At 38.6% G+C, this 15,110-nt stretch overlaps 1 protein-coding gene across 7 annotated transcripts in view; it reads left to right on the top strand.

Annotated features, from left to right (window-relative positions):
• PBRM1 (polybromo 1) overlaps positions 1 to 15,110 on the top strand; it is an 85,445-nt gene that overhangs the window by 26,618 nt on the left and 43,717 nt on the right. For 6 of the 7 annotated variants that reach the window (XM_042453568.1, XM_042453574.1, XM_042453573.1 and 3 more), the window contains 7 exons: positions 116 to 257; positions 913 to 1,010; positions 3,086 to 3,362; positions 5,089 to 5,194; positions 6,446 to 7,088; positions 9,653 to 9,864; positions 12,895 to 13,080. In XM_042453568.1, coding sequence (XP_042309502.1) covers positions 116 to 257; positions 913 to 1,010; positions 3,086 to 3,362; positions 5,089 to 5,194; positions 6,446 to 7,088; positions 9,653 to 9,864; positions 12,895 to 13,080 — 1,664 coding nt within the window. The remainder of the gene's footprint in view (positions 1 to 115; positions 258 to 912; positions 1,011 to 3,085; positions 3,363 to 5,088; positions 5,195 to 6,445; positions 7,089 to 9,652; positions 9,865 to 12,894; positions 13,081 to 15,110) is intronic. The other variant, XM_042453570.1, reaches the window with a different exon arrangement.

Consider the following 15,110-nt stretch of genomic DNA (forward strand, 5'->3'; position numbering starts at 1 on the left):
GGTCAGTACTTTAAAGGGAGGAAAGGAGGTTCAGTGCTTTAAAGTAAAACATTTTGGTTTACAAAAAAGTACCTCTTATTACTACAGTAATGAAATATGATTGTCTCTTTTACAGAACAAAATTAAAGAATAATGAATATGAAACGCTTGACCATTTGGAATGTGATTTAAATTTGATGTTTGAAAATGCGAAACGTTATAATGTTCCACATTCAGCCATTTATAAGAGAGTATTGAAAATGCAGCAGGTTATGCAGGTAAAATTTCACACTCTCTAGCTGTGTCTCTAGCTGTTTGTTTTTGTACGAGCTAGTGTTTGGTGCATTTCTATCTGCATTGGCACAGTGGCTTGTGATATTAATTCTCAGTAAATGCACGTGCTGTGTTTCCATTCTGAACAGTGTCCCTGATGCTTTCCAAACAGGGGGTCCTTGGATAATGGCATGGTAGACATCCAAAAATTAATATTCTGGATGAAGAATGAAACTAGTTGCTAAATTATGTTTGTTTTCTATGTTTTCTATCTGAAACCAGGCTTCTGAAAAGGAAATTGTATGAGAGACTCTGTAGATTTGCGAATGAATTACAACTAATATGTTAGTAACTGGAATCTTGTAAGACATTTTCCAGTGGGGACTCAGATGCAGGCTCTCAGATCAATTTGCTATCTTAAAACAAACTTATTTGGATGTATTTAGGTGTTTCGTGTCCAATATTTATTTTCCCTTTTTATACATTAACTTGAATAGCTGAAGAAGTTTCATTTATAGCTTAACCTTGATACAAGATGTATACTATTGCTGCATGTGTACCTTTCAAAGTGAACCTGATCTATGCAGCTGTTCAATATTCATGCATTCTGGAGACATTCAGCAGACTGAATCTGACTCCAGGGATTCTTTTCTGTTTCAGGCAAAGAAAAAGGAGCTAGCTAGAAGAGATGAAATTGAGGACGGAGACAGTATGATCTCTTCTGCTACATCTGATGCTGGAAGTTCAAAAAGAAAAAGGTATGCTCTTGCATATTGCTATTTTCTAATTTGCGGCTGCTGATAAGTAATAATTCAATCTGAATTTTAGTGATTCTGAATTAGATGTCAGTTGTGGCATTACTGACAAGATTATTGATTAGTATGCAAATCTATTGTTGGCAGAAATATTAATACTCTGGTCCACATGCTGTGAACTTTCAAATGTAGTACTAGACATCCTATTTATTTTTAATCTGTAGTTCCTTATTTTTACTGAGACAATGCTGTTACATATAGTTGGGGGAAAAACCTACAAAATCCAGAAGCAAGCCTCAGTTTCCCAGATATGCTTGCTTTTTTAAAGTTAAGCCTTTTTGATATACAGTATTTTTTTAAAATGTAAAAGATTGTACTTTCCTTTAAAATTATGAAAATTTCAGGACATAAGTGTTTATTCTTATTTATATATTTGAACAAACTCAGGTTTGAAAAATTCCTGTATTAAAAATCTACTTTTTAGAAATGTTGAAAGGGGTTTATAGTCTTTGGTGATCATTTATTTTGTTGTTTTTGTTGTTGTTGTGTTCCGTCAAGTCATGTCCATCTTATGGTGACCCTAAGGCAAACCTATCATGGAGTTTACTTGACCATATTTGTTCACAGGAGGTTTGTCATTACCTTCCCCTGAGACAAAGAGGCAACCCAGTGGGTTACATGGCTGAGCTGGGAAGTGAACACTGGTCTCCAGAGTCATAGTCATAGTCCAACACCCAAACCACTACACCACACTGATTCTTGATTATTTATCTACACCCACACCAGGGTTTTAAGATATTTGTCAGGGATTTTGTATCTTTCATTACATTCATGTGGTAGATAGATTTAACATTTATTATTAAATAATACTTGCTTTTGATGGTTATGTGAAAATACCAAAACTATTCTTCTGACTTTTGGTCTTTGTGCTGGGTGAAGAAATGACACCACCTCTTCAGCAGCACTGTCAGGTGAAGCAGGCAGAAGATAGTGAGAGCAAGGATAGAGGAAAGGAATGGAAACTCAGGATTATAGCACAGTGGTTTGTGTTTTCTTTTTCTTTTGTTTCTTTCTTTTTTGCATAAAGTTGTTTTTATGTTTAATCATAAAAGTTGAGGCTCTTTTGTGTAGATTCTCTATCTACTTGGGTGCTTTTGGCAGTGTAGACACCTTAATTTTGTTGCTTTAACCCCTTAATATCCTTTGAGTCTGTATTACAGTGGGCTCTCTGTATCTACAGATTCTTTATCTACAGATTCTACTATCCATGGCTTGAAAATATTCTCTCATATATATATATATATATATATATTCCCAAAAGCAAACCTTGATTTTGCTATTTTATATAATGTATGCCATTTTACTGTGCCACTCTACATAATGAGACTTGAGCATCCATGGATTTTGGTATCTGGGGGGGGGGGGGGGTCTTGGAACCAATCTCCAGCAGATACCAAGGGCCCATTATATTTGAGTTCTCTGGTACACCGTTAATTAAGGGTATTCTTTATATATATTTTGAAGGTAGGCAATGTTGAGTTTATTCACCAGATTTGTTCTGAAGTTATGCATGCAGCTTTGTAAGAAAAATTGAGTTCAGTGGGCTTTTTAAAAACCTTTTCCTGATTTCTGTTTGCCATGTGTGCCCTTTCATATTTTTTCACTTGATCATCCTTTCTCCCTGCCCTTGCAATCAGGTTCCGCTTATAGTTTGAAATCTGATTAGGCTGGCATCCTAGCATGGTTTGCCTTCTATAGCTCTTAGTGCTCAGCTGCCAGTGGCTTGAATAGCCATGAAATCAGTAATTACTCTTTGAGAAGCCATTGTATCACAGCCCACTGGCAATAGCCACAGCACTCCAGAATGCAAGGGATAATATTCTATACAGGGATGCTGCAGGGATTATGGTGGTAATTTATGTTAAGAGTATGAGATACCCTACAGATGGTTATATCCAGTATACTTTTATTTGCATAACAACAAGACATTGTCAGTGATGTTAAACATAGAGTAAAATGCTGTTTTAGATGCATATATCCAAGTTGAAGTAGTCATTTTCTCTCTTCCAATCTGACAGCAAAAAGAATTTTAAAAAACAGCGAATGAAAATTTTATACAATGTTGTTCTTGAGGCACGAGAACCCGGAACTAACCGAAGACTCTGTGAGCTATTTATGGTGAAACCTTCCAAAAAAGATTATCCAGATTATTACAAAATCATCTTGGAGCCAATGGATTTAAAAATAATAGAGCATAATATCCGCAGCGACAAATACTCTGGAGAGGAAGCTATGATAGAAGATATGAGGTTAATGTTTCGGAATGCAAGGCATTATAATGAAGAAGGCTCACAGGTACATCTGTAGGAGTGATGGGCTGGATTTATATAGCCGTCACTTTTCTCTGGGTAGCATTTCATTAAAAGAATCATGCTATTTCCCCCTGAAAGTGGGGTTTGCAGTTTCTTTATAGTTACTTGTATTTCTTCTACATACTTGCCTTTTACTGTGTATGTGTATCTACATGCCAAAGAATAGAAGTTCATAGTGGCATTTAAGACTCAATGGGGCAATCTGTTTTCAAAAAGTTCTTACACTGACTTTTGGTGGCAGAGGGACAAATCCAGATAGGTAACTGTACATAATTTGTAAACTACAGATTAGCAATTTCCAAATTATATGTCATGCACATTTTTCTGGATACTGTATATACTCATGTATAAGTCTAGAAATTTTAGTCAAAACATTGACCCAAAACCCCTAAGTCGACTTATCCATGGGTTATTGCAATTACTGTATAACTCTTATTAAAAAGGAACTATCCTGAGGTGAAAAGAAAGAATATAATCTCTTTTGGAACCACTGACTTACCTTCAGCTCTCTCATGTATCCAGCTTTTAGGGTGAGCAGAAATAGTTATGCTTGCTGGAATTTTGTGAGTTCTTTGGCACTGTTTTCCTTTCCTTTATCCTTTAGATCCCTTGTTACATGCCTCTAGATTTACTCTCGATTTATCCATGGGTTATATCAAAATCCATAATTTTGGCCCCAAAACGTGCCCTCGGCTTACATATGAGGTCTACTTATAGTTGAGTATATAGGGTAGTTTCTCTGGGATGCAGAGCAGATGATGCTGTGAAAATAAAATACAGTGGGCCCTTGCCTTACGTGGGGAATCGGTTTCAGACCCCCCGCGTAAGGCGAATTCCTCCTATGCTCAGGCCCCATTCATTTGAATGGGGCTCGTGCGCAGCGGTGCGGGACGCCATGGGCGCACACCCCATTCATTGAACATACGCTCAAGTCTGCGTAAAGCATGCCTGCGTATAACGCGGGTGCACTGTAGCAAAGGCTAATAACATGATATTTTATGCTATTTGCTATTTGGTTTAGCTGCTAGCAAGAATAGAATTAGCTTTCTTGATCGGGAATGACGGCTTGATCCATTCTAGTTTTATGGTTCTATTGTTTATTATTTATGATGTATTATTGGTTTTTTGTTGATGGATCTCTTTTATTAACTTTACTATGTTGTTTTTGGTGATTTTTATGCTTTGGTGTTGTTTTTTAAACACTGTTTTTGTATTTACTGTTTGGATAGTTTATGCTTGCAGTGGTTCATACTGCTAGATTCTTAACCTCACTTAAGAGGAGGCCCTTCATAATTAAACATACCAGAAATGTTCACTTCTTACCTTGCTTGTAGTTCTTTTGATTATTACATGGTGATGTCTTTCCATCCACTAGGGGAGGGAAAAGCAAATGAATTTTGCCCATTTAAAAGATGGAAAGATAGATGGAACTAGGAGGCTGCAAGTAGCTTCAACCTAATGTAAAGATTTATTTTTGGATTCATAAATCTGGTCCACAGATTACATGCTCAGAAGTCTAAGTGTACTAACAGAGTCCCTTGTACAGAGGGATAATTTCTTGTATAGGAATGAAACTTTCCTTGCTATTGTTGCAAATATGTAAACTCAGAATTTGATTTGGAAGATTACTTAAGGTTAAATAATTTTTTCCCCTAATCTTAGAATAAAAGTAAAGTTGTTGTTTTAAAAAATATTTTGGCGATGAATAGGTATACAATGATGCTCATATCTTGGAGAAGATTCTTAAAGAGAAGAGGAAAGAGCTGGGACCTCCACATGAAGATGAAGAGGTTGCTTCCCCTAAACTGAAATTAAGTAAGGCTTTCTTGAGAAGTTCTCTGCCTGATAAATGCTTCTTTGAAATTTTAAAAAATGTTTATATGTGGTAGTCCAGTGGTTCTTAAACTGTGGGGTAAGATCCAAGGGTTGGGCAGAAAAGTTTCTGAAGGGTTATGTGAGACTTGGAGGTCCTCATCTCTCATCCTCCTCTTCCTCATCTGCTTCTCAAACTTTGCAAATGAATCACTTACTGCAAATTGCTGGAGCAGATCACATGTCTGGGCCCACCACTGTCCTACACCACCATCTCCAACCTAACCCACACCCTATATTACGTTGAGGATGTGTGTGGTCTTCTCACCCTCTGGAACTCGCTGCCCATTGAGCTCCGCTCAGCAACCTCCCTGGCCCAATTTAAGAAGGGGTTGAAAACGTTCTTTTTCGAGCAAGCCTACCCCTGATTTTTCTCCCTGAATGCCCTCCCCCCCCCCCTGTTAGCAGTTGGTGATCTGGTATAAGTGTTTTTATTGTTCTAATTGTATTGTTTTTATTACGCTGTATTGTATTGTTATATTTATTGTTGTTCACCGCCCTGATGTTTCGAAGGGTGGTATATAAATAAAGCTTTTATTTATTATTATTATTATTATTATTATTATGTAGCTGTAAAGGGCATCACAAGAGTAAAATGCTTGTGAATCACTGGTAGTCAGTTTTATTTGTTTTCAGTGCTTTACTGAAATCTGCAAGACAAACAGGATTTTATTAAAATAGTAGTTGTTTGGTAATAATATTTAATTAACTGAACATCCTGAACAAAGAAGTGTGTCCCAGCATTTGTGACAAATGGTAAAATAAATCTTTCATAACAGGAACTAGATATTCAGATATGAACAGGTTACAAGTATTAAACAAGTGTGTGCTAGATAGACCTTTTGGAAATGCTTTTAGGTTAAGAGAACATCAGGAAGGGTTGAGAATGTATTTGGCTTTTGTAATTTAACTGCATTCTCCCCACCTCACCCAGGCCTCATTTTCTCGAATGAAATTGAGACTAATAGATGTAAAGTACTTTTTGACCCTCAAGCAAAAAATGGTGTCAAAATATTGACTTAATATGGAGCATGCACAAATATAATGAGAAAAATTGGCAATGTGAAACTAATTCCAAATTGTACATCTTTCTCATCACATTTTCAGGACATCACTTGAATAACTGACACACAAATAATGATACTTGCTTTCTGTATATAGCTTTCTTTCTTTTCTTTTCTTTTTTTTGTCTAGGTCGGAAAACTGGTGTCTCACCTAAAAAATCAAAATACATGACTCCAATGCAACAGAAACTTAATGAGGTATATGAAGCAGTGAAGAACTACACAGATAAGCGAGGAAGACGACTGAGTGCTATTTTCCTACGGCTTCCATCTCGGTCAGAGCTTCCTGATTACTACCTGACCATTAAAAGACCAGTTGATATGGAAAAGATCAGAAGTCACATGATGGCCAATAAATACCAGGACATTGATGCCATGGTGGAAGATTTTGTTATGATGTTCAATAATGCCTGCACTTATAATGAACCAGAATCCTTGATTTACAAAGATGCACTGGTGCTCCATAAAGTTTTGCTTGAAACAAGAAGAGACATAGAAGGAGATGAAGACTCTCATGTCCCAAATGTAACCCTGCTGATCCAGGAACTTATACATAATCTTTTTGTTTCTGTCATGAGTCATCAAGATGATGAGGGCAGGTGCTATAGTGACTCATTAGCTGAAATACCTGGTGTAGATCCCAACTTCCCAAACAAACCATCTCTGACTTTTGATATCATACGAAAAAATGTTGAAAATAACCGTTACAGGAGATTGGACTTATTTCAAGAGCACATGTATGAAGTATTAGAGCGGGCAAGAAGGATGAACCGGTAAGTAAAATTTTAATTAGTCTCTACCTTTATGCTCCTCTTTGTGAAGCTTCACTCTGATACTGTATCTTGCTGCAGTGGAGACTGGGGGGAAAAAGGTCAGCTGCTTTCATATAAAAAGGAAATGATTTCCTACCTGTGATGGGAACTCCAGTACCTGATTCATAAAAAACTTTAAAGATCTGCTTCCTTCTTGTGTCGGAGTGAAATTCATTAGCTTTCCTCTTAGCAGTACGAAATACAGTCTCCCTCCCTCCATATTCGCGGGGGTGAGGGGAACAAGACCCCTATGAATGTGGAAAAACCGCAAATAAGGTGAGCCCCTTCCATCTCCCCTCTGATGCCTGGGACAGCTGGCCAAGGCATGAGAGGGGCCAGAGGGAGCTCACCTGGCTCTTCCCCCACCCGTTAAAATTAAAGAGAGCTACTTAAAGGCAGGGGACAAGTGGGAAAAGGAACAGGTATACGCCTGCTCTGCTCTTTCCCTGCCCTCCCTGTGCCTTCAGCTGGCTTCAGGAAGCCAGTTAAAGAGACGGGAGGGAAGGGGGGAAGAGGCAGAAGCATGCGTCCTGGTTGCTCCCTCCCTACTGGGCTTTTTTCCCCGATGGAAAAAAGTCTGAGGAGGAGGAGGAGGAGGAGTGCGTGCCAGCGGGCTTAATGTTAGCAAATAATCAAAAACGCGAATGTTAACTCTGCGACTGTGGAGGGGCGACTATATAGGCACTTGAAGAGGTATATATTTGGTTCTAGTTGTTCATTACTTACCTTCATTATGGATGGAAAAATGTTAACAACGACTGTATTCCATTTCCTATTGCAATATTGGCTTCCTGAAATTTCAGAAACCTGGTCAGGAAGAATAACAATAAATTTGCACATTTTTTCTCCTGGGGTTTGTACATTCCTAAGTATTTCATGAAATTATTCTACCCAGAAATACACATTTCTTGAGTGGGAAGTGTGGGTTTTTAAAAAAATGTATGTTTGTGCATAGATCCATATACAAATAATGTTGTATTTTTTTGCATAAAACCCTACAATTTAAAACAAAAAAGTGTATTTCTTTGCAGAATAATTTCCAAAAGTATTTGGGATATGTGAATATCCCAAAAAGGGAAAACACTGCAGAAATACTCCTTTTTCCCACAAAAGGGAGAAAACTCAAAAGCATTTGTCTTCACATGTGGTTGTGAAATAATCAAATGTTTTCATCCACTATTGTTGTTAACTGCTTTCGAGTCGTCCTTGACTCATGACGACCTTGTAGTGAGACATTTCCAAGACCCCCTATTCTCTACCTCTGCTCAGGTCCTGCAGGTTTAGGCCTGTGACCTCTAGCCATTTGGCATGTGGTCTTCTTCTCTTTTTACTGCTTTCTATCTTTTCCAGCATTATTGTCTCTTTTAGTTGTGCCTTCTCATGATATGGCCAATTTAAAACAGCCTTAGTTTCATCATCTTGGTTTTTCCAGGGAGAGTTGAGGCTTGATTTGTTCTAGGACCCATTTGTTTATTGTTTTGGTCGTCCATTATATCCTCAGCACACTTCTCCAGCACCACATCTCAAATGAATTGATCTTCTTTTTGTCCACTTTCTTCACTTTGCAGATTTTGCATCTGTAGATGTGAGATGGCTTGGATGATTCTGACTTTAGTAGTCAGTTGTATACCTTTACACTTTACGATCTTGTTGAGTTCCTTAATAGCTGCCCTTCTCATTCCTAGTCTTCTTCTTATTTCTGCATTCTCTGTTCTGATTAGTGTTTCATCCAAGATATGGGAAAATCTTTAAATAAAATTTCTTCATTATCTAGGTTGAATTTATGTAAATCTTCTGTGGTCAATATTTTTGTTTTCTTTATGTTTAGCAGTAGGCCTGCCTTTGCACTTTCTTCTTTTACTTTCCTTAGCAATTGTTCCAAGTGTGATTTCCATAATGTCCATTAAACTTTGTTTTGTTTTGTTTTAAAGAAGAAGTTTCAACTGTTAGTATTTTAGAGCATATTTCATATTCCCAAACTGGATGGAGAACTGATCTGTCAATGATGCTGTTTGGCAGTGAACTGTATCTTTTGTTATCTTTGGGGTGAAAAATAACAAAGGCTGTAATAAATTATGCCATCCCTTCAATAATCTGAAAAAGACACCTTCATCAATTTTTTCAGTATGTAAACATATTTCATTCAGTTAAAATCTTATCTTCTAAAAATTAATTTTAAAGAAATGTAAACACTGACATTCCACTGCATTACATCGAACAGCAGGTTTTGACATAACATATTGACATTTTGGTTTAACTAAGTTATGATCCTGGGCTGGTAATCAGCCCAAAATTAAGCATTATGCTCACATGCTTCCTCCTTGCAGCTCCCTTTCTCTCCTTCTCACATGCCTGGTTCAGCATTTCTATGTTGGGTTGTTATACCACAGTTTCCCATGAGACCTGTATTGACATCATGGGGGGAAATCAGTTACAAATAATAACATTTCAGATATTTCATGGTACTCAGACAACTGTTACCTTGTGTACATTGTCATTTTATACAGCTGTTCTTTCCCTTAAAGGACTGATTCAGAGATTTATGAGGATGCAGTAGAACTTCAACAATTCTTTATTAAAATTCGTGATGAACTTTGCAAGAATGGTGAAATTCTATTATCACCAGCTCTCAGCTATACTACCAAACATCTCCATAATGATGTTGAAAAAGAGAAAAAGGAAAAACTCCCAAAGGAAATGGAGGAAGACAAGCTCAAAAGAGAAGAAGAGAAGAGAGGTAATTGTATTTACTAAACATAGCTATATATTGTGACTATCTTCTATTGTGTGTTCATTCAGAGTAGGAGATAGCTAGACTTATATCCAGTACTGTATAATCAGTATTAACTTATGGGCCTGGAGACTGTGAGAGTGAGCAGGTGATTTGTACAGTTTTGGGACCCAGCATTTTTGTTTGTTTTGTTTTTAAAGACCATAGTTCTCCCTTAGGCTTCTTGTTTGCCTTCACAGTCTCTGACTGTAGACAAGAATTCAAAGAAAACAGTTTGAAATGTATAACAAGAAACAATATACCAAAAGACAAATAGTACTGCAAGCAAAACTGTCTGATCAATCTTTCTGTACCAGCTTCCCACAAGAGATACAGCATAGTACAGTGTAGTAACACACATTTGTATTTTTTAAGCAGGTCCTGAATTAAGACAATCCTCAGCTGTTGCTAGCTTCCTTTCTCAAAGGGTGGCATTGATAAATCTGCTTCTGCAAACTAATTTTGACAAACTTGAAATGGGCACCATACTAACATTATTTAGTTGTTGATTACTTCTACATAGTTTCTCTGCATTTCTTATTTAGATGCCATTAAGACAAACACTCCAGACTTAAAGTTCAGACTTGGGTTTTCCAAGTAGGTTTTCATACTGAGGTAAATATATGAATGATTGTATATGCAGAGAAGATAAAGGAGAGGGGGCAGAAGATAAATGAGCCTCAGACAGGCATGGGAACAAAATTAGCAGGTTATTGCTTCATAAGATGTATTTTGCCTGGTAGTTTGTACTGCTCATGAGATTGGTTCTGGTGATTAAATATACAATGATATCACTGTTCATGAGGAGGAAATACTAACAACCCTGGTGATCGAGTACTGGACATGAATCTGAGAGACCAAGGAACACTTCAGATGTAGTGGATTTGCATGTTGGCCCATCCTCTAACACACATACGTAAAAACATCAGTTTAAATTGAGACCTGTTTATCACCTGTACAACTATATGGGAGTTGATCCCACTGTCGCCGTCTCCTTTTTCATGTCTTGCTTATGGTTTTGTGCTTGGAGGTGAAGAGAGCATGAAAATTAAATTCTCACTCTTGAATAAAAATAAATCATACATTCTGAAACTACCTTTGACTCAGTATAAGTCGGAAATGGTTGGAAGGCACATAAAAATAATGCATAGGTTTGCCGTAAATCTTTGTGGCAGCCCTTGAAATATGTAAAGCGTACAATCATGTCAACCCTCAGTCTTCTCTTCGCCAAGGTGAAAATATATGACCAGCTCCTTCAACCTCTCCTCATATATTCTGTTCTCCATAGCTCTTACCATCCCCATTGCTTTTCTCTGAACTTGCTCCAACTTGTCTATATGCTCCTTAAAATGAGGCACCCAGAATTGAACAGTACTCCAGATGAGGCCTGGCCAGCACAGAATATAGGGGGGGATTATTATTTCCCTTGACTTGGAAAGTATGCTGCTATTAATGCAGGCTAAGATAACATTTGTCTTGTTTGCTGCAGCATCACACTTCTAGCTCATGTTTAACTTATGATCAGCAATAACCCTAAGGTCCTTTTTGCATGTAGTATTGCTGATACAAGCATCTCTCATCCTATTTTACTTTTGTGGCCTAAATGTAGAATGTTTGTATTTTTCTTTTGAATTTCATTTTATTAATTTCATCCCAGTTTTCTAGTTTATCAGTGTCCTTTTGACTTTTGTGTGTGTCTTCTGATGTACAGTAACATACAAAATCTACAAACAAATGGACTACATACATGTCGCAAGATTCCAAAGCGCCACTGGCTTCTTCATCAGGCCAAGTTGTTACAAATAATACAGGAGGATTTTTTTTGTTGATGTTAGTCTTAGGCCTTCATTTTGTCAAGATGTTAATAATAATAATAATAATAATAATAATAATAATAAAATTTATTTATATCCCGCCCTTCCAAAAAGATCAGGGCGGCGTACAATAATGCAACAAGTGCAAACAAATACAGGTTAAAAACATACAACATCAATAATATACAATCTAAAAACAATAGCAAAGGCCCCGATAGCCCATCCTCATGGCCACGGAAGAGGAGGGAGGCCCACAGGATATTTAGTCGGGGAATGCCTGCTTAAATAGGAAGGTTTTAAGATCCTTCCTAAATTGGGCCAGGGTGGTGGATGAGCGGAGCTCTGTGGGCAGCGTATTCCAAAGGGCTGGGGCAGCTGTGGTAAAGGCCCTTCTAGAAGTGGAAGCTAGCCTAGCCCCAGGCACTAGTTGCTGCCCAGATGTTCTGAGGGTGCGAGGCGGATTGTACGGGGAGAGGCGGTCCTTTAGGAATCCTGGATCCAAGCCATTTAGGGCTTTATAGGTAATAACCAACGCCTTATATTGAGCTCGGAAGCGAATGGGCAGCCAGTGGAGATCTTTAAGCACAGGTGTTATGTGGCTGGTCCTGGATACGCCAGTGTTGTTGTTGTCTTCAGTGCAGATGGTATGGAAGGGTATTTATGCAGGCAAGCCCCTCCTCCTTCTGGTCATGTGGGTACTGGGAGATTCTTAAAGTCCCAGAAATAAAATTTAAATTGACTTATCAAAGCAAAAAGATGGAGACAAAGTGGATCTCAAAGGGAGTATCTTTTTGTCTTGCTTTTGTCATGCCACACGTACAGTGTGCCTATAGTGATTTTACTAGTGACACAGGTAGCTTAATCACTGCAGGTCCCTTGCTATATAGATGCAGTGACAGTTCCAAAATGTTTTCTTTATGCTGTGCTCTCCTCTCTTCCTAGGAGTGCATTCTACCTACAATCAGTTAAAACACCTTCCTCCCTGACATAGTAAGACCAGGCCTTTTGCTCTCATTACATGGGCATAGGCATGTTGCTTGATATGGCTGGTGTCAGTAAAGCCCCAAGAGGAAATATGCAAAATAGGCCCTTTGTGTGCATGGTTGTACATACCATGGAGGCTTGTATCTTTAAATTGAATGTAAACTCTATCTTTTGTTTTTTTTCTCTTGCATTGAATAAGAAGCTGAAAAGAGTGAAGATACTTCTGTTGGATCAGGGCTATCTAGTTTACACAGGACATATAGTCAAGACTGCAGCTTTAAGAACAGCATGTATCATGTTGGAGATTACGTTTATGTTGAACCCGCAGAAGCCAATTTACAACCTCATATAGTCTGTATTGAACGACTGTGGGAAGATTCAGCTGGTAAGAAAGAAAGTCTTCTTAATTTTGGGTGATTTTTTAAAAAATGCCTTTTAAAAATATGTACAACAGGGTGTGTGTCTGTGTGTTGTAGTTTCAGAAAGGGACCTAGAACTCATGCCAGAAGAACTACAGTTAGCCCTCAGCTTTTGTGAATTTAACCTTCGCAGATTTTATTGTTCATGAGTTTGTATCTGCTCCTCATATCAATCTCCTTTCCATTCAGCAGTCTTGGTCCATTACTCCCTTGGCCGTCTTGGCCCCATGATACCTCCACCTCGCTCCAAGTCTCCTCCCTTCTACCTTCTAGGACAATGATACTGAAAGACATTTTTGCAGCACCTGCCTCTCTGTCATCTCCTTCAGTGTTGTTATCTGAGGTGGAGGGAGGAAGGCTTGGAGACCAGCAGAGATGATGGAGACCTGGACAAGGCAGCCTTGGAGTGAGGCATAAGTAGTAATGAGTTGGGGGTAATGGCAGGAAAGGAGTTGGAAAGGAGTAGGAGGAAGGTAAGTTGCTGCTGCCGCCAAGCTAACCCTTACACAGCTGCCATAAAAATCTCCTTCAGTAATGCTGTCCTTCTCTTCCTTCTCATGATCATCATTAAGATGTTTATTGTGCAAGCCAAAGGCCTTGACAAAAAGCTTAAAATACTCAAAACATTTAAGATCAAAATTTTAAAAAGGCACACTCTTCCTTCACCTTGAGAAGGATAATGATCCTGAAGGTGATTTTTGTAGCAGCAGCTGGGAATTGTAGTCTGTAACAGGCATGTTGAGGGAGTAAGGGCATCTAGAGATATTCACAGGTTTTGCACTTTCGTGAGGGTCATGTGCCTAACCCACACAAAAATTGAGGGCAGACTGTATAGGTCCATAGATCCTTACAGTAATTCCTAATGAGGGAATAGTGTGTAGTTCAGGGGTCGGCAACGTATGGCCCGCAGGCCGCATGCGGCCCGCTGAGGCCTAGGATCCGGCCCTAGCCCGGCCCTGCTGCAGATTGCCGTCAGGGCCTTTTGTAGTTTATTTTGGCATCAGAGCTCTCTGACAGAGAAGGCTCAGTGTCTCACAAAACTACAGCTCCCAGAACTCCCTGGCATTGAGCCAGGGGAGTTAAAGTGGTTACAAACTGGATTATTTCTGCAGTGTGTTTTGGACTTTTGATTCTTTAAATGAGATCGGCGGCTGTTACTTCTTCAGTGTAATATCAGTAATAGTATTTAACATTTCCCTACCTCCATGTCTACTGTGAGTAGGTCAAGTCCAGTGCTCAAGCATCCATTTACTTCTTACAGAAAAATTGCATTCTCCAGGTTCCCCTGACTGCTCCAGTAATTTGTGTCCTTGACTTTAAAAACAGATAATTAAATAAACCAAAAAGTTGTTTTACTTCAGTTGCTATGTAACTTACCCCTCCCCCAGTATAAAGTTTCAGGCATCAGCACTTTCAATTGACATATTTCTTTATTTATTAAATATAGGGTTGCCATAATTCTGGACCTCGAAACTGGGACAAATGTAGGACAAAAGTAGGACAAAATTTTCAAATGTAGGACATATTTTGTAAAAATGGAGGACATGCAAAAATGGTGCTTTTTTAAAAGTGTTAATATAAATGCATGTTTCTTAGGCATGATCAAAATGGAGGACATTTTGACATTGTTCCTAGACAGATGGCAGAAATGGACTTCCCTTTCTGGCCAACCTGCCTCCCCCATTCCAAACAGCACATTTGGGCATTGAAGAGGAGGAAGAATGGAAAAGGCAGAGGAGGAGGAAGAGGAGAAGAAGGAGGAGGAAGAAGAGGAGGAAGTAGAGAGGAAGAAGAAGGGGAGGAAAAGGAGGAAGAAGGGGAGGAAGGAGCAGAGGAGGAAGAAGAAGAGGAGGGAAAAGATGAAGAAGAAGGGGAGGAAGAGGAGGAGGAAGAGGAGAAGAATAAGAGGAAGTAGAGAGGAAGAAGGGAAGGAAGAGGGGAAGAGGAGGAGGAGGAGGAGAAGAGATGGAGAAGAAGAGGAGGAGGAAGAAGAAGA

The sequence above is a fragment of the Sceloporus undulatus genome, chromosome 2, assembly GCF_019175285.1.
Source record: "Sceloporus undulatus isolate JIND9_A2432 ecotype Alabama chromosome 2, SceUnd_v1.1, whole genome shotgun sequence".
NCBI classification, from domain to species: domain Eukaryota; kingdom Metazoa; phylum Chordata; class Lepidosauria; order Squamata; family Phrynosomatidae; genus Sceloporus; species Sceloporus undulatus.